Source organism: Anolis carolinensis, chromosome 2 (assembly GCF_035594765.1).
Source record: "Anolis carolinensis isolate JA03-04 chromosome 2, rAnoCar3.1.pri, whole genome shotgun sequence".
In the NCBI taxonomy this organism is placed as follows: Eukaryota; Metazoa; Chordata; class Lepidosauria; order Squamata; family Dactyloidae; genus Anolis; species Anolis carolinensis.
Window position 1 is genome coordinate 159169411 of NC_085842.1, and position 22815 is coordinate 159192225.

At 38.5% G+C, this 22815-nt stretch overlaps 1 protein-coding gene across 3 annotated transcripts in view; it reads right to left on the reverse strand.

Annotated features, from left to right (window-relative positions):
* Window positions 1–22815, reverse strand: part of racgap1 (Rac GTPase activating protein 1) — a 54563-nt gene that overhangs the window by 11435 nt on the left and 20313 nt on the right. For all 3 annotated transcript variants that reach the window (XM_003216932.4, XM_062970949.1, XM_008103970.3), the window contains exons 2-9: window positions 19484–19583; window positions 17793–17995; window positions 13379–13509; window positions 8636–8705; window positions 8291–8344; window positions 7531–7608; window positions 6408–6525; window positions 5573–5700 (exon numbers count right to left, since the gene is read on the reverse strand). In XM_003216932.4, coding sequence (XP_003216980.2) covers window positions 5573–5700; window positions 6408–6525; window positions 7531–7608; window positions 8291–8344; window positions 8636–8705; window positions 13379–13509; window positions 17793–17995; window positions 19484–19571 — 870 coding nt within the window. In that variant the 5' untranslated portion in view covers window positions 19572–19583. The remainder of the gene's footprint in view (window positions 1–5572; window positions 5701–6407; window positions 6526–7530; window positions 7609–8290; window positions 8345–8635; window positions 8706–13378; window positions 13510–17792; window positions 17996–19483; window positions 19584–22815) is intronic.

Below are 22815 nucleotides of genomic sequence, written 5' to 3' on the forward strand. Positions count from 1 at the left end.
TTTTCTTTTCCACAACCGTGAGGTCTGGTGTGTTGTGTTCCAAAACTTTGTCAGTCTGGACTCGAAAGTCCCACAGTATTTTTGCATGCTCATTTTCCACTACCTTCGCAGGTTTGTGATCCCACTAGTTCTTTACTACTGGCAGGTGGTACTTGTGACATAAATTCCAATGAATCATTTGGGCCACATAGTTGGGTCTCTGTAGTCCGTCTGTGCAATTTTCTTACAGCAGCTGAGGATATGATCCATGGTTTCGTCAGCTTCCTTGCACAATCCGCATTTTGGGTGATTAGCTGATTTTTTTTATCTTGGCCTTAATTGCATTTGTTTTGATGGCTTGCTCCTGGGCTGCAAGAATCAGGCCTTCTGTCTCCTTCTTCAGTGTGAAGTGAAGTCATAATCAGGTCTTCTCTTTATCAACTTTTCCTTCAGGATGGTTGTATGTTTTCCAGGTTGTATGGCCATGTTCCAGAAATATTCTCTCCTGACGTTTCGCCCACATCTATGGCAGGCATCCTCAGAGGCTGTTTTCTTTGCAGCAAATATTGCGTCCGCAAAGAACCATCTGGCGGAGCTGTTCCGAGTTGTCAGAGGCTTGTTATATCCCGTCCCCCAAGAGGGGGATCCCTGACAACTCGGCAGCCTGCTGTGAAGCATTTGCTCGGTTCTTTACGGACAAAGTCGCTTTGATCCGTTCTGGCTTTGACACCATATTAATGGCAGTCTCCAAGGATGTAGCACGAGCACCTGCTTGTCCTATTTTGATGGATTCGTTTCAATTGGTTTAGCCTAAGGACGTGGGCAAGGTGCTTGGAGAGGTGAGGGCTACCACATGCATCCTAGACCCCTGTCCATCCTGGCTGGTGAGAGAAGCCAGAGGGGTATTGGCCGAGTGGGTGAAGGTGGTGGTGAATGCCTCCCTTTGGGAAGGCATTTTTCCAGCGAGCCTTAAATTGGCTGTAATCAAACAGCTGTTGAAAAAGCCATCACTGGACCCCACTCAATTGGATAACTATCGGCCTATTTCCAATCTCCCCTTTTTGGGCAAGGTTGTGGAATGTGTGGTGGCCGCGCAACTCCAGGCATTCTTGGTAGATATTCTGGACCCGATTTTCTGGACCCGGCACAGTCTGGCTTCAGGCCGGGGCATGGTACCGAGACAGCCTTGGTCGCCTTAGTTGAGGATCTACGCTGGGAACTGGACAGGGGGGTGTATCCCTGCTGGTCTGCTGGACATCTCAACAGCCTTCGATACCGTCGATCACGGTATCCTTCTGGGGCGCTTTGCCAGAATGGGGCTCGGGGGTACTGTTTTGCAGTGGCTCCGGTCCTTTCTGGAGGGTCGTTCCCAGATGGTGTCACTGGGGGACACCTGCTTGGCCCCACAACCATTGACTTGTGGGGTCCCGCAGGGTTCAGTACTGTCCCCCATGCTGTTCAATATATGCATGAAGCCGCTGGGAGAGATCATCTGGAGTTTCAGGGCGAGGTGTCATCTGTACGCAGATGATGTCCAACTCTGTCACTCCTTCCCATCTGTCACTAAGGAGGCTGGTCAGGTCCTGAACCGGTGTCTGGCCGCTGTGTTGGACTGGATGAGGGCGAACAAATTGAAACTGAATCCAGACAAGACAGAGGTCCTCCTGGTTAGTCGTAGGGCCGAACAGGGAATAGCGTTACAGCCTGTGTTGGACGGGGTCGCACTCCCCCTGAAGCCACAGGTTCGCAGTCTGGGAGTTCTCCTGGACTCATCGCTGAGCCTGGAACCCCAGGTCTCGGCGGTGGCCAGGGGAGCCTTCACACAACTCAGACTTGCGCGCCAGCTGCGCCATTCCTTGGGAAGTCTGACTTGGCCACGGTGGTCCACACTCTGGTTACATCCTGTTTGGACTACTGCAACGCTCTCTACGCGGGGTTGCCTTTGAAGACAGCCCGGAAGCTCCAATTAGTACAACAGGCAGCAGCCAGATTAATAACTGGGACGGCTTACAGGGAGCATACCACCCATCTACTAAGCCAGCTCCACTGGCTACCAATATGCTACCGAGCCCAATTCAAAGTGCTGGTTTTGACCTATAAAGCCCTAAACGGTTCTGGCCCAATCTACCTGTCCGAACGTATCTCCTCCTATGAGCCAGGAAGATTGCTAAGGTCATCTGGTGAGGCCTTGTTCTCGGTCCTGCCTGCCTCGCAAGCAAGGCTGGCGGGAACGAGGCACAGGGCCTTTTTGGTCATGGCTCCTCGGCTGTGGAACACCCTACCCAGAGATATACGACATGCCCCAACCCTTTTGAGTTTTAGAAAAGCCCTGGAAACATGGCTATGTGCCCAGGCTTTTGATGATTAAATGATAAAGACGACCCGGACTGATTTACGGCTACAGCACGAGGATTTTGAATGAACGGATTTTTAACCATGTTTTATCTATATATATAAATGAGTGATGGCATCATGGCGACCAACAACACAACAAAACTACAGGCCCCCCAACCTCGAAATTTGACAACACAACCCATCATCCACGCCTCTAGGTTGATACAACAAAAAGAAAAGAAAAATAAAGTCCTAATTAGAGGGAAATGAATAATTGTTTTTATCCAATTGCTGCCAGTTAGAGAGCTAATCTCTGCCCACTTGGTCTCCTAGCAACCAACTCAGCCTAGGGGACAGGCAGACTTAGGCCTCACTTAGGCTTCTTCCACAGATGATCTAATTTGCACTGGATTATATGGCAGTGTAGACTCAATGCCCTTCCACACAGCTATATAACCCATTTATAATCTTATATTATCTGCTTTGCACTGGGTTATCTTGACTCCACACTACCATATAATCCACTTCAGTGTGCATTTTATACAGCTGTGAAGAAGGGGCCTCATATAATCCAGTTCTAAGCAGGTAATATAAGATTATCAATATGCAGTAGAGTCTCACTTATCCAACATAAACAGGCTGGCAGGATAAGTGAATATGTTGGATAATAAGAAGGGATTCAGGAAAAGCCGATTAAATATGGTAATCGTTATACAAATTAAGCACCAAAACATCATATTATACAACAAATTTGACAGAAAAAGTAGTTCCATGAGCAATAATGCTATGTAGTAATTACAGTAGAGTCTAACTTATCCAACGTTCTGGATTATCCAACACATTTTTGTAGTCAATGTTTTCAATATATCGTGATATTTTGGTGCTAAATTCATAAATACAGTAATTACTACATAGCATTACTGCGTATTGAACTACTTTTTCTGCCAAATTTGTTGTCTAACATGATGTTTTGGTGCTTCATTTGTAAAATCATAACCTAATTTGATGTTTAATAGGCTTTCCTTAATGCCTCCTTATTATCCAACATATTCGCTTATCCAACATTCTGCCAGCCCGTTTATGTTGGATAAGTGAGACTCAACTGTACTGTATTTACAAATTTACCACTAAAATATCACAATGAATTTAAAACACTGACTACACAAACATTGATTACGAAAAGGCAGACTGTGTTGGATAATCCAGAACATTGTATAAGCGAATGTTGGATAACTGAGATTCTACTTTATTATGAAATAATTACTGGGATAGAATAATGCAGAACAATATAATCTCTAAAACCAGGACAGTAAATAAAGAGCAACACTCTGAAAGCAGGAAAATTGGAAATTCCACAAAGGAAACAATCAGGGCCAGCTAAAACCTCCCAAGAAAAGATTCTTCCAGAAAGGAAGCTGAGAAGGGAGTGAAGCACTGTGTATTAGCAAAGTCATTATTATTACTATCATTACTAATACTATTATTATTATTATTATTATTATTATTATTATTATTATTATTATTGTGTTGCGGTCAACCGTGAAAATGAATACAATCTGGCTCCAAGTATTCAAAAACACTAAAATCAGAATATATAAAAATTAATGTGGTATAATAAAACAGAACAATACAATCTCTAAAATCAGAACACTAAATAAAGAACAACACTCTGAAAACAGGGGAATTCCACAGAGGAAACAATCAGGGCCAGCTAACACCACCCAACAAAAAATTCACTCAGGGAGGAAACAGCCAGGCTTTAAAGCTGAAAGGCCATTACATCCTAATCATTTTTCCTAATTGCAGCATTCATACTTGCCTCCAACAGAAAAAAAAACCCAGTCAGAAATATTTTATATTCACATCCTTTAGGAAATAATATCCCGATGGCGCAGCGTGTTAAAGCGCTGAGCTGCTGAACTTCTGCACCGAAAGGCCGCAGGTTTGAATTGGGGGAGCAGAGTGAGCCCTAACTGTTAGCCCCAGCTTCTGCCAACCCAGAAGTTCGAAAACATGCAAATGTGAGTGCATCAATAGGTACTGCTCCGGCGGGAAGGTAACGCCGCTCCATGCAGTCATCCCACATGACCTTGGAGGAGTCTACGGACAACGTCGGCTCTTCGGCTTAGAAATAGAGATGAGCACCAACCGAGAGTCAGATATGACTGGACTTAATGTCAGGGGAAAACATTTACCCTTTACCTTAACTACCACCAATTCTTCAATACTTTATTTCCCATACCACCATACTTCGCCACAGCAACGCATGGCCGGGCACAGCTAGTATTTTTATATTGTTTTAATTGTTATAATTGGATTTTCCTTGCTATGTTTTAATTATGTGTAGGCATCAAATTGTTGCCAATTGTGTACGCCGCCCTGAGTCCCTTCAGGTGAGAAGGGTTGGAAATAAATAAATAAATAGTAATTACTGTATTTACAAATTTAGCACCAAAACATTGCAACATTTACTACAAAAACAATTACTACTAAAAGGCAGACTGCCTTGGATAATACAAAACCTTGGATAAGTGAAGCTTGGATAAGTGAGACTCTACTGTAAATATAAACAGTATGAAAAATTCAGTTAAAAACCATTCAATATATTCAGTGAATATTTAAGTTGGCCTTTTAGGCATCTGTAAGACTACCAGAAGGTTCTGGAAGAATACTGCATTATTGTGTGACTTGTCAGAATGGTGATACACAGATGGATGATCTCAGATGTGCAGATCTCAGCTACTACATGGGCATGTTATGATGCTTGCGATGTATTTTATGAATGTTATTTTACTGTTATTGTTTTAATGACATATGCTGTCGACGTATTGTTTTATCTGTTGATCGGGCTTGGTCCCCATGTGAACCACTCCGAGTCCCCTCGGGAAGAAGGCAGTAGATTATAAATAGTTTTATTATTATGTTGGAGGGTGGGGGGCGGCTCAGGAAAATGGTGAGCTTTGAGATGTGAGGTTCATCTTTGATGAATTCCTCCCTCTAGAACACTGAATAAAAGAAATATGCTGGTGAAAAATGCAGTTCTCCTACTCCATGAGTTTGGATCCCAAAAATCATGATACTGAGAACAATGTATCAATTGGAGTCCTGCAGAAAAAGAGGCCAGCACAGAGAAGTAGTTAGAGCATCTAAAAAGATCAAACCCAGTATTCTGAATTTGGACTGTTTGCCTTGCATTAAGAAACCCATCCAAGAACAACAAAAAGGAATTTGAGAGGCTGATCCTTGTCTATTCACTCACAGTTTTTGATACAAATTCATGAAGTCTCATCCCAGTGTTCCCAGGAGTGCTGGATCCATCTGTTTCAGATTTGCTTTCTAGCTTCCTGCTTCCCAGGCTTGATTCGCTGTTCCAAGCCTGCAGAATGGCTGGAGTGAAGAAGAGACATTCATTTTATACTTCTGTCTTCAAGTCCATATCAAACTTGCGCTAAGGGTTTCCAAGATAAACTAGTGCAAATGCCTTTTCTCCACACATGCGTTACAACCCTTATTTGCAGTGGCAAGTGAATGCAGGTAGAAAGAGGTGTTTCAAAATATTCCATTTCATCCTTTTTCCTGTTTTTAATACTAAAATAATGAAGGCTTTACTTTTAAAAACCCCAAAAGATTAGTTTTAGATCATTTGCCAGCAAAAAATCTCAGACTTTGGAAGAATATTTAGCAGTCATCTTTCAGGGCAACTCCTTCATCTTTATTAAAGTAGAAATAGATGTGCAGGGTGGATTTAAGCAAGACAGATAAAATATTTCAAAATGTATTTTCCTTTCTTTATATTGCAAAATAAAGGAGAGCAAGACGTTGAAAATGAGCTATGTGCTATAAAATTGGCAAAGAAAAGTCTGTTCTTTATTCAGTCAAAACAAATTCCAAACACAATTTAGATGATGTGCTACTATTGTCCAATGAACTGTCATGGCCAGGGCCTCCCCTCTGGGATTATTAATCACAGGAAATAATTTATTTATATTAGCATTTGTATGGCTACAGACAGAAACTGATTAAAGGCTGTAGCTACAAGGATGTTGCAAATTCAAGCTTAAAGCCTACAAAATAAACTCAAAGCCAATACAAACCTGCTTTTCTGTTGTTTCCAGGATAGCAAGGTACTGTCTCGATAGTGGAGATTGCCTCAATTGGGCCTCCGTCGTTGGGAACTGTTAGGGTTGTTCTTGCAATTATTGATTCATTTCCCTGAAAAGAGACAGCCAAGGCATTAACAGCTGCAAGAAGAGGATAACTCTTTCTAAGTCTCCTTTATGGAGAGAAAAAGCAGGGTATAAATAAACATCATCATCATAATTCTGGGCACCTGCATCCACTTTAACTTTGTGCAACTTCAAATGCCTACTCAGCACCGTTTGTAGCATAAAACCCCTGGTTTAAACTAAAGAACTGTCCTATTAGATCCCAATACTTTTTTGTGTTGACATCTTCCAAACAGACCACATGCAATTTTATGAATGACATATACATGACCTGCCCCTACTCAAACAACTCTCCTGAACTCAACTTTAGGATTGTACAAGAGCACATAATAGTCATTCACAAAACACACATGAAAAAGATTGATCCACTGAAAGGTCAGAAACACAAAGAAGCAAGTAGTAGTATGTAAGCCGCCCCAAGTCCCTTCGGGGAGATGGAGGCAGAGTACAAAAATAATTATTATATTATTATAGTAGTGCCAGGAAAAGGAGGGGTGGGGTGGCTGTATCCAAAGTGGAAGCCAATGTTATCCGCATATGTCTTCTACAAAAAGGGAATATGAGAAATAATGACGAAATTGCTAAAGGATGACTTCAAGAAAATGTATTTGGATCTGACGAGCTTTTTATGGAATATTTGAACTCAAGAATGCATGAGACATATTGCTTCATTAAAAAAACCTGCCACATTTTACAAAAATGCAGAAATCCTATCTATGGTGATCATTTATTCTCATTATACAATGAGTTCCCACCTTAGTTCTAAGTTGTGCATGTGATTACATCAAGAAGAAATAATAATCAAACTTTGCAACTAGGGTATGGAGAAATAGTTAACAATGTTCTGTGAACTCTAAGTGTGAATGAGTTAACCAGCTCTACACAGCATTTATTACTGAATATTCATCACATAAACACCACTCATCCATGCAGTGCATTCTCAGATATTTGTTTCATGAGAAACTAGTTGAATCTTCCCCAAAGCACACACCTGATCCGCTGTGGAGCCAATGGAACGGGTTTTCTTTAAAGGACCAGGAGGACCGTCAATAAACTGCCTAGATGAGCGCTGTGAAAAAAGAAATACTAAATTTTGACCAATTTGTCACAGCATTTCTAGGAAAAGTGAAAGAAACATCTATTGGAGTGCTGAGAAATGAAATTCTTTCACATGTTTCTATTTACAAGTGCTATGATACTCTCAGAATCTAGGAAGAATTGACAGTAAGTCCTATAATCCACTGGAAGAGACCCAAGGGCCATCCAGCCCAGCCCAGCCCCTCTGCAATGCAGGAAAATACAGTCAAATGTTCTTCTAACACGGCATTTCTTGCTGGAGTGTGGAAACCTGATGCATTTCTACCATGTGCTAACACTAACCAAAACTGTCCTATATAGTCTTAGAATCTTAGTGAAAAACATTATATGTCTGAACATAACTCCAGGATTGGAAGAAGCGGTTTAGATGGAACACAGCTAGAAATCGAAGCAGCTTTTTAATAATGCTAGCTTGATAAACCACTTGTCCTGTTGACCTAAAGAGAACACAAGTTTCTGATGGAGAAACCTATTCCCAGTGAAGAACAATCAATTCTTACATGTACTCTTTAAATGTCACACTAAAGCTTGCATTTCTGAAATTATTGTCTTCTTGATACCATATAATTTAAAAGTAATGCACTGAAAAATGTGTACAGAAGCTAACATGGAATTTAGCTTTACATTAGACCAAGGGAAAGGAACATACATACCCTTTTCTCTCTTTTCTTCAGTCTAACAGTTTTTACTACTGCAGAATCCCAATCCTGGAAATAACAAAATAATCTTCTTAGTATTATGCAGAAAGCAAACACATATGTGCTGATTTGTACAGTTCTTTTATTCAGAGTTAATACATTGCATCTTATGATCTTGTACTACATATCTGGTATCATATGCCTACCATACAGAGGAATTATAAATCATTCAGTTAATAGTAACATACAGTCAGATAAAGGACATTTCACACGATCAGCACATCTCTCTTTATACAGCCTCATATTCTCACTTCATTCTGAAACAGTACAAGAAATAAAAATAGATCAGGGTTACATTACCAGTGATTCATCTGTCTTGTCAAAACTGATGTCAGATAAAATTGAACCGGATTCATCTATTGTTGACAATCTAAATATAAAAAATAATGTTTAGACACATATGCATATACATAACTTTTAAAACTCTAAACTTCATGTTTGGGGTCTTAAAGATTAACCCAATTACTTAGGCAGCACTCGTTATGAACAGTGTTACAGCATGTGAAGAATTCTTTGTATACTATATGTTTGCAACCTCATCACATAAACACAAAATTTGATTCATTTTTATGAATCTTAATACTAATAGTAGGATTCATAAAAAAGAATTTTAATTTGAATATAGTTGGGTCTTAATAGCTGATTTGAAGAACCAGGTATACTAAGATATACATTAACAGCCAGTAAAATACTTTTAATTCCTTTTGGTTCTAATGGGTTCTTAATCATACTGTTAACATTCTCACAAAAATTGGTGGGATTTGGATGTAACATATTACCAAATCTTTTCTATTTTCCAATCAACTAATCCTTCCAAAAATACCAACTTTGCTACTTGAAGGGGGCTATTATGTAACATGGGATATGCTTGATCAATATGTGTGATCTATCCTGTCTGCAGAATGAGAATTTTTGGCGCAGCTCATATGCACAAAAGATTTAGCTGCTTACAAAGCTCAGTCTCCTCCTCTCATTTGTTAAAACCAATAATACTGATGAAAATTTGAATTCTTCGAATGTGAACTTGCACCCAAATTATCACAGAAACATGCTTTCAGTTCAGAAGTTAAATACTGTTGTTAATGATTAACTTGCTCCCTTTACTTAGCTATCTCCCCGCACCATTTCCCTTTTTTTTTTTTACCTCTAAAACCCCCCAACCCTTATCCACAAGAACAGGGGTCCTCAAACTTTTTAAGCCGAGGGCCGGTCCACAATCCTTCGGACTGTTGAGGGGCCGGATTATCATTTGAAAAAAAAACCCGAACAAATTCCTATGCATACTGCCTATGTCTTATTTGTAGTGCAAAAACAACAGCAACAACAACAACAACAACAGGAACAATGAAAGAACAATACATTATTTAAAAATAAAAACAATTTTAACCAACATACATTTATCAGGATTTCAATGAGAAGTGTGGTCCTGCTTCTGGCCAATGAGATAGTCAAGTTAATTAGGGTTGTTGTTGTTGTTGTTGTTGTTGTTGTGTGCCTTCAAGTCATTTCAGACTTTGGGCGAGCCTAAGTCTGAAATTTATTTATTTATTTATTTATTATTTACTGCATTGATTTACTACGTTTGTATCACACCGTTCTCACCCCAAAGGGGACTCAGAGTGGCTTACAAATTATATGTACATACAATATATTATATTATTAGCATAGCACAATATTAGCATTATATATTACTATATTGAACTATATCACTATACTGTAATATTATTAGTAATATTATATGTAATATAGAATATATAATTAATATTATTATATTATATATAAATAATATTATTATTATTAGTGTTATATTGTATTACATTATAATATTATTATCAATATTATATGTACCCTGTTTCCCCTAAAATAAGACATCCTCAGAAAATAAGACCTAGTAGAGGTTTTGCTGAATTGCTAAATATAAGGCCTCCCCTGAAAATAAGACCTAGCACCGTTTGTGTTTGGAAGCATGCCCGCCGAACAGAACACCAGAGCATGCAGGTTTGGTAAATGTACGTACCATAGATTGATGTACATGGAAAGAATGGTAGTAACAAGAAATTCTTGATAGGATTCACAGTTTGTCTGGTTATGCTGGTTTGTGATGACAACTACTGTACAGTATATAATAAATGTCCATTTTTTTGTTCAACAATAAATGTGAATTCTTCTTCATGGAAAAATAAGACATCCCCTGAAAATAAGACCTAGCACATCTTTGGGAGCAAAAATTAATATAAGACACTGTCTTATTTTCGGGGAAACACGGTATATACAATATATTATAAAACTGAGGGCGGGGGCCAGGTAAATGACCTCGGAGGGCCGCATCCGGCCCCCGGGCCTTAGTTTGGGGACCCCTGCACAAGAACATGTTGTCTAAAATCTGACTCTTACAGACGTAATTTTTCTGATCAGAAATGTATGTCTCCTTACAGGATGCACGGAAAGCTTTACTCATGGGAAATGATTTTATGCATTCTCTTTCAGTGCTACAGAGACAGTGACATCAAACACTTAACACAAGTACTAAAATTCAGCACACCTTTTCCTAATCTCCTTAAACATTATTTGGGTCTGCATAATGAGGTATGTTCAATTTACATTGCATTATTTCACCACTTCATCATTAACAAAACCTCTTCTAAGATTCTGTATCAATCTCTTCCTAAATCTTTTATTGCTGTTCAGATAAGAATGTCCCCTCTGCATGCAACTGAACACAGCATCCCTAGAGATCCTATACAACTTCATATTCTATTGCAGGGGTCCTCAAACTTTTAAAGCAGAGGGCCGGTCTACAATCCTTCAGACTGTTGAGGGGCCGAATTATCATTTGGGGAAAAAAAATCCTATGCACACTGCACTTATCTTATTATTAGTGCAAAACAACAATAACAATGAAAGAACAATACAATATTTAAAAATGAAAATAATTTTAACCAACATAAACCTATCAGGATTTCAATAGGAAGTGTGGGCCTGCTTCTGGCCAATGAGATAGTCAGGTTAATTAGGATTGTTGTTGTTGTGTGTCTTCAAGTCATTTCAGACTTTGGGCGAGCTTAAGTCCAAAATTATTTATTTATTCATTTACTACATTTATTTACTACATTTATATCCCACCCTTTTTACCCCGAAGGGAACTCAGAGCAGCTGTATGTATATACAGTATATTATATTATTAGCATAGCACAATATTAGCATTATATTACTATATTGAACTATATCACTATACTGTAATATTATATGTAATATATAACATATAATTAATATTATATGGTATTAGTATTATATTGTATAAAATAATATTATTATCAATATAATATGTATATACAATATATTATATTATTAAAACGGATATAAAAATATTGTATTATAAATGAGGGCGGGGGCCAGGTAAATGACCTTGGAGGGCCGCATCCGGCCCCCGGGCCTTAGTTTGGGGACCCCTGTTCTATTGAATATAAATTTTGATTGAAACACTATCATAAATCTGTCTTTCTCAACAACTCACTGCAATTCCTGTGGCTTAAACCTCATTGACTAGTGATGAAGAAAAAACATAATCTATGGTTACCAGTACAGAAGAAGCCCTCCCAATATCCACTAAACCTGGATTCAGATCAAAGAACCTTTTCCCACAGTAGAAATAAGATTGCTGTCGAGAACTAGGTCAGCTGCTAAAAATGGTATTATGGAACTACTGTGCCCACCTTTCAGTTTATTACTGGTGCAGAGGCAATGTTATTGACATCCAAGGTAGCATTCATACATCAGTGGAAAACAATGTTTTACAGCAGTTATAGATATTAAAAACATTCTACAAGCAAAAGGGTGCTCTAAACAAAGCAACATTGTTTTACAACTCTTTCCTACAGACATATCATACAATTCTCAGAGAACCCAGTGGCTTCTTGGCATTGGATAAGTATTGAGTTCTGTATGCTGGGAGTACCATGGCCTTAGATTTGATAAATCTGTCTAGCTTACCAAACTATGACCCAGGGTAGTTTAACACACTCTCTCTTGAAAAAGGACATGTTAGATAAAATTAATCTGTTCAACCAACAATACATATTTGAAATTCCTTTGAAATTCACCAGCTGAATTCGTGGTTGCACTGGTCGTTGTACTTTGCCTGAGTTTCCATATGGAAGTATCTACTTTTTGTATACACAAAACATATGTATACAGCACAACATATGACATCTCTTCTGCCTAACACTCAGGCACAATGCACACCAACTGTTTGCCATTCTCAACATGCTGGGATGTTTACACAGGGGGAGCATTATTTTCTGCCAGATCTCAGTAGGATTCTGGGTTATACATTATGACTGTCATGAGTGATAGCTTCTATTTAAGAATGCCTGTTAATTTTTAGCTTTCTGACTCAGCAAGAAAGCATCCTGCACCAAAAGGGTACTTCGCATCGAGATAATGCAAAGGAGAGGCCCTTCTCTCAAGCCCACCATCGTTGCAGGCACTTTTTGTGGGAACGAGAGAGAGGGCCTTTTCGGTGGCGGCCCACAGCTCTGGAACTCCCTTCCTAGAGAGGTACAATTGGACCCCTCCTTATTGGCCTTTTGTTCACAAATTAAAACATTTCTGTGGAACCAGGCCTTCCCAGCCAGACAAATGATAACAGGCAGATAACCACTGGTAAAACTGCCAGATAACCACTGGTAAAACTTCACCACTGAATGCTTTGTTGGCCCTGGCAATTGCGTTCTGACCTTGAAAATTGATATCTTAAGAGCTTTATAATTTTCACAAATTGGAGGTTATGGATATTTTAAAATGGCATCCGTTTTTAAGTTTTAACTGTATAAATTGGGTTATTTTTATATTTGTATATGATGGTTTAGTTTAGTTGTATATGATGGTTTAGATGGTTTAGGATGTATTCTGTGTGCCGATGCATTTTTATTGGTGTTTAAATGTGTATGTCGCTTTGAATCCCACCCATGGGAGAAAAGCGGGATAAAAATGAATAAATAAGAATAGTAATAATAACAATTAATAATATCTAACTTAATCTACCTTTTGTTTCCACCAAGGGAAGTCTGAGGTCTGTTTAGGAAGGCCAGTGCTGATTTCTGTTCTTCACTCAGTTGAATGCTGCCTGATGAATCACACATGAGCAGTTCTCTGATCAGCTGAATCTGTCGCTCCTACAAGTTAGGAAACATTAAAAGTAGTCTCACTTTGCATTTATGAGATAGACAGCCCATAATACACACAGCCTTCTGAGAAACGCCACCACACCACCAGCATATTAACATCTATAAAGAGATGTACACCTGTCTTTCAAGAGATATCAACAAGTTAGTTTAAAGCAGCAGCAAAGATTTTACAGGACAAATTGCTAGCCAGCATTTAAAGAATATGGTACTCCAAATAGATTTCTTTGAGCCATAAGGTAATTTTATGGTATGTTATCAATTCTATTTGCAAGTCACAATGATTTCTGCCACATTAGATTAGCCAAAACAAAATGAGAGTTCCCATCTGCCAAGGGACACAACAAAGAATCTTCCTCAACTCCAAAATGCACCAAGTTGGGTTCCCTGAACGGATGCTGTGCATAAATTAGTTTAGCAGCTAACTAAGAAAGGGGGCAGTAAACAGCAAGGTCTCTTTCAGGTGATCGGCAAGGTGACTTAAGTAGGACTTCCTACAATTCCCCAGCAAAAGCACTTTCCAAATCTTAATTTAATTGTTCAAAATGAAGATAGCTGGGTATAATGGGTTCTGGCTACATCTCTCTTCTCAGAGGACCCTCAAATTCTGTCTAGCTACAACTACCTACTAATTCATCCATATGACTCGGTATTTTAGTTACTAAGAGGTTTAACTTGCAATTTCCCTATTATTACATTGTGTCACCTCTAGAGTGAACAGAGCACAGACAAGACATAAGTATTACTAAAGCAAAAGATTAAGTAAATTTAAACAGAATTAAATTGTCATGCTTATGTGTGATGGCAGAGCAAAGATGGCGAATGCTATTATAGTATAGGTAGAAACATATTTTCCAAGTCAGGGGAAGTAATAATTATAATTAATAATTAAGCCTCGTCTGCAGCATGGCATACAAGATCTGGGATCCAATTTTAAGGATATAGGTAAGTTAATGGGGCAACAAAGATAAGAGGTATGTAGAATAAAACAGCCGCCCTGAGTCCTCTGTTGGGTGAGAAGGGTGGGATATAAATATTGTAATAAATAAATAAATAAATATAGGAGGCTGAAGGAGCTGGGGATGTTCAACTTGGTAATATGACTGTGACATGAGTTCATTCTTTAGATACTTCAAAGGCTGTCACAGAGAGGAAGGAGTTAGCTTATTCTCTGCTTCCCAGAGGGCAGGCCCAGGTCTAATAATGGCTTGAAGTTGCAAGAGAGTAGATTTCAAATGAAATAATGTATTAACAAGTAAGAGGAATTTGGCAATTGAGCCAACTGTCTAGCTAGAGAGGTGATGGAGTCCCCTTGTTTTCAAAGAGGCTGAACCTGTTGGGGATTCTTCATCTGCAGATCCTTCATTAACAAGGGGATGGACTGGCTGGCCCATGAGATCCCTTCAGATTTTATGATTCAGAAGACTCACTTTGAATTTTAATTCATATAATTTTTTGCCTTTTTCTTTATTCATTCACAAGAACATCCTAAATTGCTCTTTGTCACTAAGTGTGAAAGTACTGTACCGCACTGTACTGAATGTTCCCTTTTTACTGTGATGTTTTACTTTTATTATGCAACTGAATCTACTTTATGGTAGCAAATCAAGAAGAACAGGGTGAAGACAAGCATGACATAGTGATGTCATCTTCAATATTTCTGTAAATCTACGGTTCGGGAGAAAGAAGATTCAGTGTGCTGTTAAGGTTTGTAATACAATAAATGAAGCAACAGAATTAGAAAATGAAACAGGACAAGAGACAGCTGGATGAACTGAGACTGTATCCAAAATGTGAATGGGTCCAGAGATGAGAAACTCAGTGTCTGAATTTAACCTATCTAAGCTTAGTAACAGCCATAACAGAAAAAAATTGAAAAATCCAATATAAACATCCCTTACAACCTGAAGATCACTTTGTTAGGATAAGAATATAACATGCATTATTCATAACTTGATCTGGCAAAAATTATCACCTTTGACATATTAAAAGTACAGTTGATAAAAAATACAAATAAAATTTACTTCAAATATTTAATTTTGTTTTATTTTACAAATGAAGCTACAAGATTATGAATTGTCAGGAACCTGTGAATTATATGAAGAAGTGAAGGAGGGGGCCAGGAAGACATCATAACAACCTGTCTCCTGTGTCATCGGTTGGGAGCCCCTCCCCCCAAGGAATAACTGCCACTCTGGGGCCAGAGGGAAGAAGGGGGGGGGGGCAGGAAGATAGTTCCATCTTGTCTCCTGTTCCATAGCAACATGCTATGCTAAATATATATATATATATATATATATATATATATATATATATATATATATATATATATATATAAAATTATTTATAATACTTTATAAATATACTAGCTGTGCTCGGCCACGCGTTGCTGTGGCTAAGTATGGTGGTATGGGAAATAAAGTATTGAGGAATTGGTGGTAGTTAAGGTAAAGGGTAAATGTTTTCCCCTGTAGAGTAAAATCTCACTTATCCAACATTCGCTTATTCAATGTTCTGGATTATCCAACGCAGTCTGCCTTTTAGTAGTCAATGTTTTTGTAGTCAGTGTTTTAAATTCATTGTGATATTTTGGTGGTAAATTTGTAAATACAGCATTACTGCGCATGGAACTACTTTTTCTGTCAAATTTGTTGTATAACATGATGTTTTGGTGCTTAATTTGTATAATGATTACCTAATTTGATGTTTAATCAGCTTTTCCTGAATCCCTTCTTATTATCCAACATATTCACTTATCCAACGTTCTGCCGGCCTGTTTATGTTGGATGAGTGAGAATCTACGTATATTTATAATCTTATATTATCTGCTTAGAACTGGATGATATGAGGCCCCTTCTACACAGCTGGATAAAATGCACACTGAGGTGGATTATATGGCAATGTGGAGTCAAGATAATCCAGTTCAAAGCAGATAATATAAGATTATAAATGGGTTATATAGCTGTGTGGAAGGACCTTGAGTCTACACTGCCATATAATCCAGTTCAAATCTGCTAATCTGTATTTTATAGGTAGTGGGGAAGAGGCCTAAGTGAGGCCTAACTCTGCCTGTCCCCTGGGCTGAGTGGGTTGCTAGGAGAGCAAGTGGGCGGAGCTTAGCCTTCTAACTGGCAGCAATTGGATAAAAACAATTATTCCTCTCCCTCTAATTAGGACTTTATTTTTCTTTTCTTTTTGTTGTATGAACTCAGAGGCATGGATGAGGAGTTGTGCTGCCAAGTTTAGTGTTTCTGGGATGTGTAGTTTTGTTGTTTTGTCCTAGGCTGAAATTTCATTACCCTTTTATATATATAGATAATATATTGTATATACATATAATATTGATAATAATATTATAATGGAATACAATATTATACTACTAATAATACAATATAAGAATATTACCATATAATGATATAGTACAATATAGTAATTTAATGCTTATACAGTAGAGTCTCACTTATCCAACGTTCTGGATTATCCAACGCATTTTTGTAGTCAAGGTTTTCAATACATCGTGATATTTTGGTGCTAAATTCATGAAAACAGTAATTACTACATAATATTACTGCATATTGAACTACTTTTTCTGTCAAATTTGTTGTATAACATAATGTTTTGGTGCTTAATTTGTAAGATCATAACCTAATTTGATGTTTAATAGGCTTTTCTTTAATCCCTCCTTATTATCCAACATATCCACTTATCCAACGTTCTGCCGGCCCGTTTCTGTTGGATAAGTGAGATTCTACTGTATTGTGCTATGCTAATAATATATTGTATGTTCATTTGTTTTGTAAGCCACTCTGAGTCCCCTTCGGGGTTAGAAGAGCAGGATATCAACGTAGTAAAATAAATAAATAAATATGGATTTTTCTTGGTTTTCCAGGAAAAAATAACAGAAGAAATAATTAAGAGAGGTAACACAGAAAACTATCTTGCTTTCTCTAGTCCTTCAAGGTGCAAAGCAGACATAAAGCAGCTGATACCCACAAAGAACTGAAAAAAGAAATCAGCAGTTTCCATGATGTGAAATACTATATACAGTTGTACATGAAAGTCTTATTTGCTACATAGTTTTTAGAATATAACTGAAGGTGTTTAAATACAGGGACACCTGCTCTTAAATATTTAAGGTACTGGTAAATATTTTAAAAGAAAAAACATTCCATAATATTTCTTTCTGAAAGGCGGCGGCGGGGGAGACTTGATTCTTCTGTTCCACCTCTGGGCCTCCACATCTCTACTTGAAGTTGAAAAAGTGCTATACATACCAGCTTTTCGCAATCGGCTTCAGCTCGCTGTCTTCGCTTGATCTCCACATCCACTTGATTTCGGGCATGTTTCAGCTTCACATCCAGAGCACTTCGCTCAGTTTCTGTTTTCATTAGAAGATCTCTGTATCTGGCCACCTCGTGATCCATTTTCTGCCACTTTTTCCTGAATTCTTCAAAGTTCTTGGCCAGCTGGATAAACTCTAGAAAGAAGATATATTGTACATAATTCATTTAACACTGCTACATCACAAATACTGTCTCCTTCCAATATCATACATGGTACTGATACACCTAATTACATAGAACCTGAGTGGACAACTTGAGACCCACACACAGCATCTACTGCTGAAAAACACAGGTTCAAAATAAGGAGAAATAAACATTCAACCTTGTGTTTGTGGAAAATAATTTGTTTTTTTTAAAGGTGCACTTCTGCTTATTTTCCTTTTTTTAAAAAAGAAAAGAAAAAGAAAATCCTGAGGGGATGCATCCTATGATGAGCTTTGGGGGGGGGGGGGGGGATCAGGCCAAACAAAGCTGCTCACCTTTGGAATGCCATTCAAAAGGATCGCCACAACTTAAGAAGCTTACATGGCAATAAGCCCAATGAAGATAGTGGAGAACTAGCATTACTATAGCTGTTTCACTGTTACACTAGAACTTCAAAAGACTGAGATCTGGACCTTTTATATGCCATGAAAACACACTGTGTGACTGTGAGTAAATCACACTCTCTCAGCCTAAGAGGAAGGCAACTGCAAACGTGCTCTGAATTAATCTGCGATAGGGTCACCATATTTGGAGTCAACCTAAAATAACAAAAACAGCAAACTGGGCCTTACTTTTGAGTAAATTTGCATAGGACTGGATTGAAGAGTGACACTTAGGAATCAGGATTTTCCAAATCTGTTTGGCTTCTCAATTTGACTAATGTCCAGTAACATTACATGTTAGAAGATAAGGCCATTTAAATAACAATATGAATGTGCTGACAATTGTCAGACCCAAGAACAGAGCTACAGCTATAATTAACTTGAGAACAGATTATTTTATGGCCATAGATAAGCACAGCAGAAAGACATTCAACAGTAGAATTTAAATGTAACTGCTGTAATGTGCTTCAGTAGATGTAGATTAGAATTATAGATGTCTGGGCCAGCAACTGTATTCAGCTAGATAATTATACAAATATTGATTTGAAAGGAAAAAGCCAATTTCCTTTTAGCTACTTAACACTGCCTAAAGGGAATATAAATGTTCCATCCTGCAAAACTACCTCTACGGAAGATTGGACAAACTTGCCTCCAGCCAGTATTCCCGCACAACCTATTATTTACGGATGCCATTTTTCTGTAACATAGCACAGGCTTCCCTTGGGCTCTTTGAGACCTGTCATGGTACATGGCAATAAAACATCATGTCCCTGAGGCAACAGATAGAAGAAAGTAGCTACTGGAACCATAATGTTTTAACCACATGCTCTGTATGGTTGCCTAGAAACTACTTTATACAGAACCTGCTAGCTGATATGTAGACCACTTTTCTAAAGAGCAAAAGTATCTATCCTAGTGACAAAGTTTCCAGAATCAGTTAACACTTGTCAACTGGCAGGTCTAAAAACTCACTCTCACGAATGTATTCAAGAGACATCAGTTACTACCACATGTCCACAGGAAGTAACAACTTACGGTATTCACTGCCTTCATTCAGAATTTCTACTTGACGCATCAGATGGTCAAAGAGGTTCCGTAAATTCCGTAGTGATGTCTCCATCATTGTGCCAGGAAACTGAAATAATTCAAAGATTAGTATTTCCCCCCATATTTTATTCTGACCAACATAGCTATCCTTATCAGCAAGATTAAACTTGAAGCTCTAGAACAGTGGTTCTCAACCTGTGGGTCTCCAGGTGTTTTGAACTACAACTCCCAGAAATCCCAGCCAGTTTACCAGCTGTTAGGATTTCTGGGAGCTGAAGGCCAAAACATCTGGGGACCCAGAGATTGAGAACCACTGCTTTAGAATAATCTCCACCATTATAGATGCTACTAACTGCATCTCAATTACACTGTGTAGCTATTGTATTATTTTTACACTCATACTTAAAAAGGTACTAATCTTGTGTGAACAAAACATAGTACATCACCATTCTTACACATCTTCTAGCCAATGTCATATTGCAATCTTTTTCTTACTCATAAACCGTCAGTTACATAGTATATGCTTTACCTGATTTTATAAAAAATTCACATAGTTAAACGTTGTTACAAGAGGAAATAGTTAAACTGGGTTACAGTAGGAAATGAAGTTTATGAATTATGCCAAAGGCTTCAAGCAAACGAAAGATCTGAAGAAAATGATAATTAGAACTGGAGCAGTGTGGATTAAAAAAAACTAAAAACACAAAAATTGGATTTCTAGATAACTGTTGAAAAATAAAAATTGCATTCTATTAAGCATCTCTATTTTAAATGAAACCTAAATAGAAACCTGCTAAAAGTGTAATTTACAGTTCATAACAACTCTATTTGTAACCTTCTAAGAATCACATTAAAAAGCAAATTTTACTAAAGTCCAAACTAAGGGGAAATGGGTTGAGTAGGATGAACATTATGAATATCAACAGGTTTATTATGGAATGTTATGAATATTTATTAGTGCTACAAATGCAGACAACACAGACATTTTCTTGCCATGAAGAAAATACTGCCTTTGCATCTGTAAACATCTGGTTGCTAAGATCCAAAGACCTATTGCAAGATAAGGAGAACATATTAGAAATGTGAAATCATTTCTTTGAACAGCTGCCTTTCAAGTATTATAACAAATGGCTTTTGAAATGCAACTCAGTTTTTGAAGGACAGCAAGGGTGCTGGAAGCTGTTCTAACAGAAAGATACAACTTAAAAACCTTAAGCTCATGGGACAAACAAATCTCATGATTTCTAGAACTTGGGGTTAAGCCCCAGATAATAGCATGACAAAAAGAAAACAAGCAGGAATCCACCATTTTCACAGTTGTCCAATTTCTCTAAGGCAGCAGTTCCCAACCTTTGGAATTCCCAGTAGCCCCAGCCTGTTTGGCTAACTGTCAGGAATTTTGGAAGCTGAAGTCCAAAGCATCTGGAGGACCAAAGGTTGGAAACCACTGCTTTAAGCAGCTATAGCAGGTATGGGCAGACTTGGGCCCTGCAGGGTTTTGGACTAACTACCACAATTCCTAATAGCCAAGAGTCTGTTAGGAATTGTGGGAGTTGAAGTTCAAAACCCCTGGAGGGCCCAAGTTTGCCCATGCCTGAGCTATAGCAAGAAGGGATGGATGAAGTCCTCCTTAGAAACAGACCATAATGAAAACAAAACTGTAACTTGCTATGGAGAAGGTTCTCCCTAAGTTACAGGTCTAGCCTTAAGAGAGAAAAACTAATGCAGCAACAGTTAAACAGTGAAATCAATGCAAGTAAAGACTAACAACTTAAATGAGCTAAAAAGGAGTCATAGGAGCCCTCAACTTACTCCTGTAGATTCAATGTTTCCCAAATATCCACCTTATTTCACAAATTGTTAACTGAAGTTTAACATGAGGGTAAGATGGTGTTGTATACCATTCTTGATGAGGGCCCATCCAGACACGCCTTTAAAGGGGGACCTGTCTCGGTTTTACCAGAGGCACCCAAATAATGCCAGTGGTAAAACCGAATCAATTTAGAACAAAGCAGAGTTTCCTGAATTTATTAGATACTTGATAAGACTCAGATCTTACCAGAAATGGGTTGTGTGGATTGAGCCTGGGGACCGTGTCATGTAATCCTCAGGCCCAATCCACATAAACATCTTGGTTTTCGGGCTCCATGAGTCTGAAAAACGGAGAAGGTACCACCCCCTACTCCAAAATAAGCTCTTAAAACTTTTTTTTTAAAAAAAAACCTTACTGGGCCACCGTTAAGGTGGACCTTAAGTCCTCCTAGCATGTATAAATGAAAAGCCAGGAGACCTGGGGGGGGGGGGGGGGAGGAGAGAGGGAGGACTGAAGGACCACCTTAATAGTGGCCCACTGAGTTTTTTTAAGTGTTAAGGCTTGTTTAGGGTGGCTTCGGGGGGGGGGGGGGAGTGGATGCCATCCCAATAGTTACCTAGATGGCATGTAGACACACCCCAGAAAGCCCGGGGTTTTTTGGGTGTAGGGAAGCGCCCAAAGACTACCATACATAGACATTTCTCTTGTTCAGCTTCTAGGCACATACAACATGATTGAAAAACTAGATCCTGCAAAAGCATGGCCAAATCACTCAGGATCCTCTTGTTCAAATGGCTCAGCTGTTCTTAACCTTTGGTTCATAGGGATCATGAGGACTTCACAGGGAGTCTGCAGAGGCCTGAAGGCTGCTCAGCCTATCTCCCCATTACAATGGCCATGTGACAGAAGCCAAGGCAAAGGCTGGTTGGCTGCCTGGATTTGCACATTACTATCCACTCTGCTCCAGCCTCCATGGTACCAGAGGGGGAAGGAAATTTTTTCTCCTGCTTCTATCTGCAAGTTGTGGCTGGAGAGGATTTAATGGCAACATACAGACCCAACCTGCCTTTGCCTGTTCAAAGCAAAATGCAACTTCTTCCAGACATCTTACAAAAGTGTTGCCATTATAGCAGTGATGTCTGTCAATTGTCTTTACATGTACTGGTCTAGAAGACAACCAACTACCACAGTGTGTTATGCTATACATATTATTCAATTAGACAATGAAACCACAATTGCAAAGACATTCAAGACTAAGCATAAAGAACATGCTGGAAAGAGCACTGATTCTTCCCCAAAAGAAAGGGGCAGGGGCTATGGGAAAGTATGAAAATAATTTTTAAAATGGCTGCATACATAGGGAAGTTTTAGAAGATACTAGAAAAACAGATACTAAACAAATAAATGAAAATTGCCATTTAAAAAAAAGCTAATAACTGAATTTAAGACTTTCTGAGCAGCTTTCAAAAGACATGGACAGTGACGCTATCAACCTTGCTACAGTGTG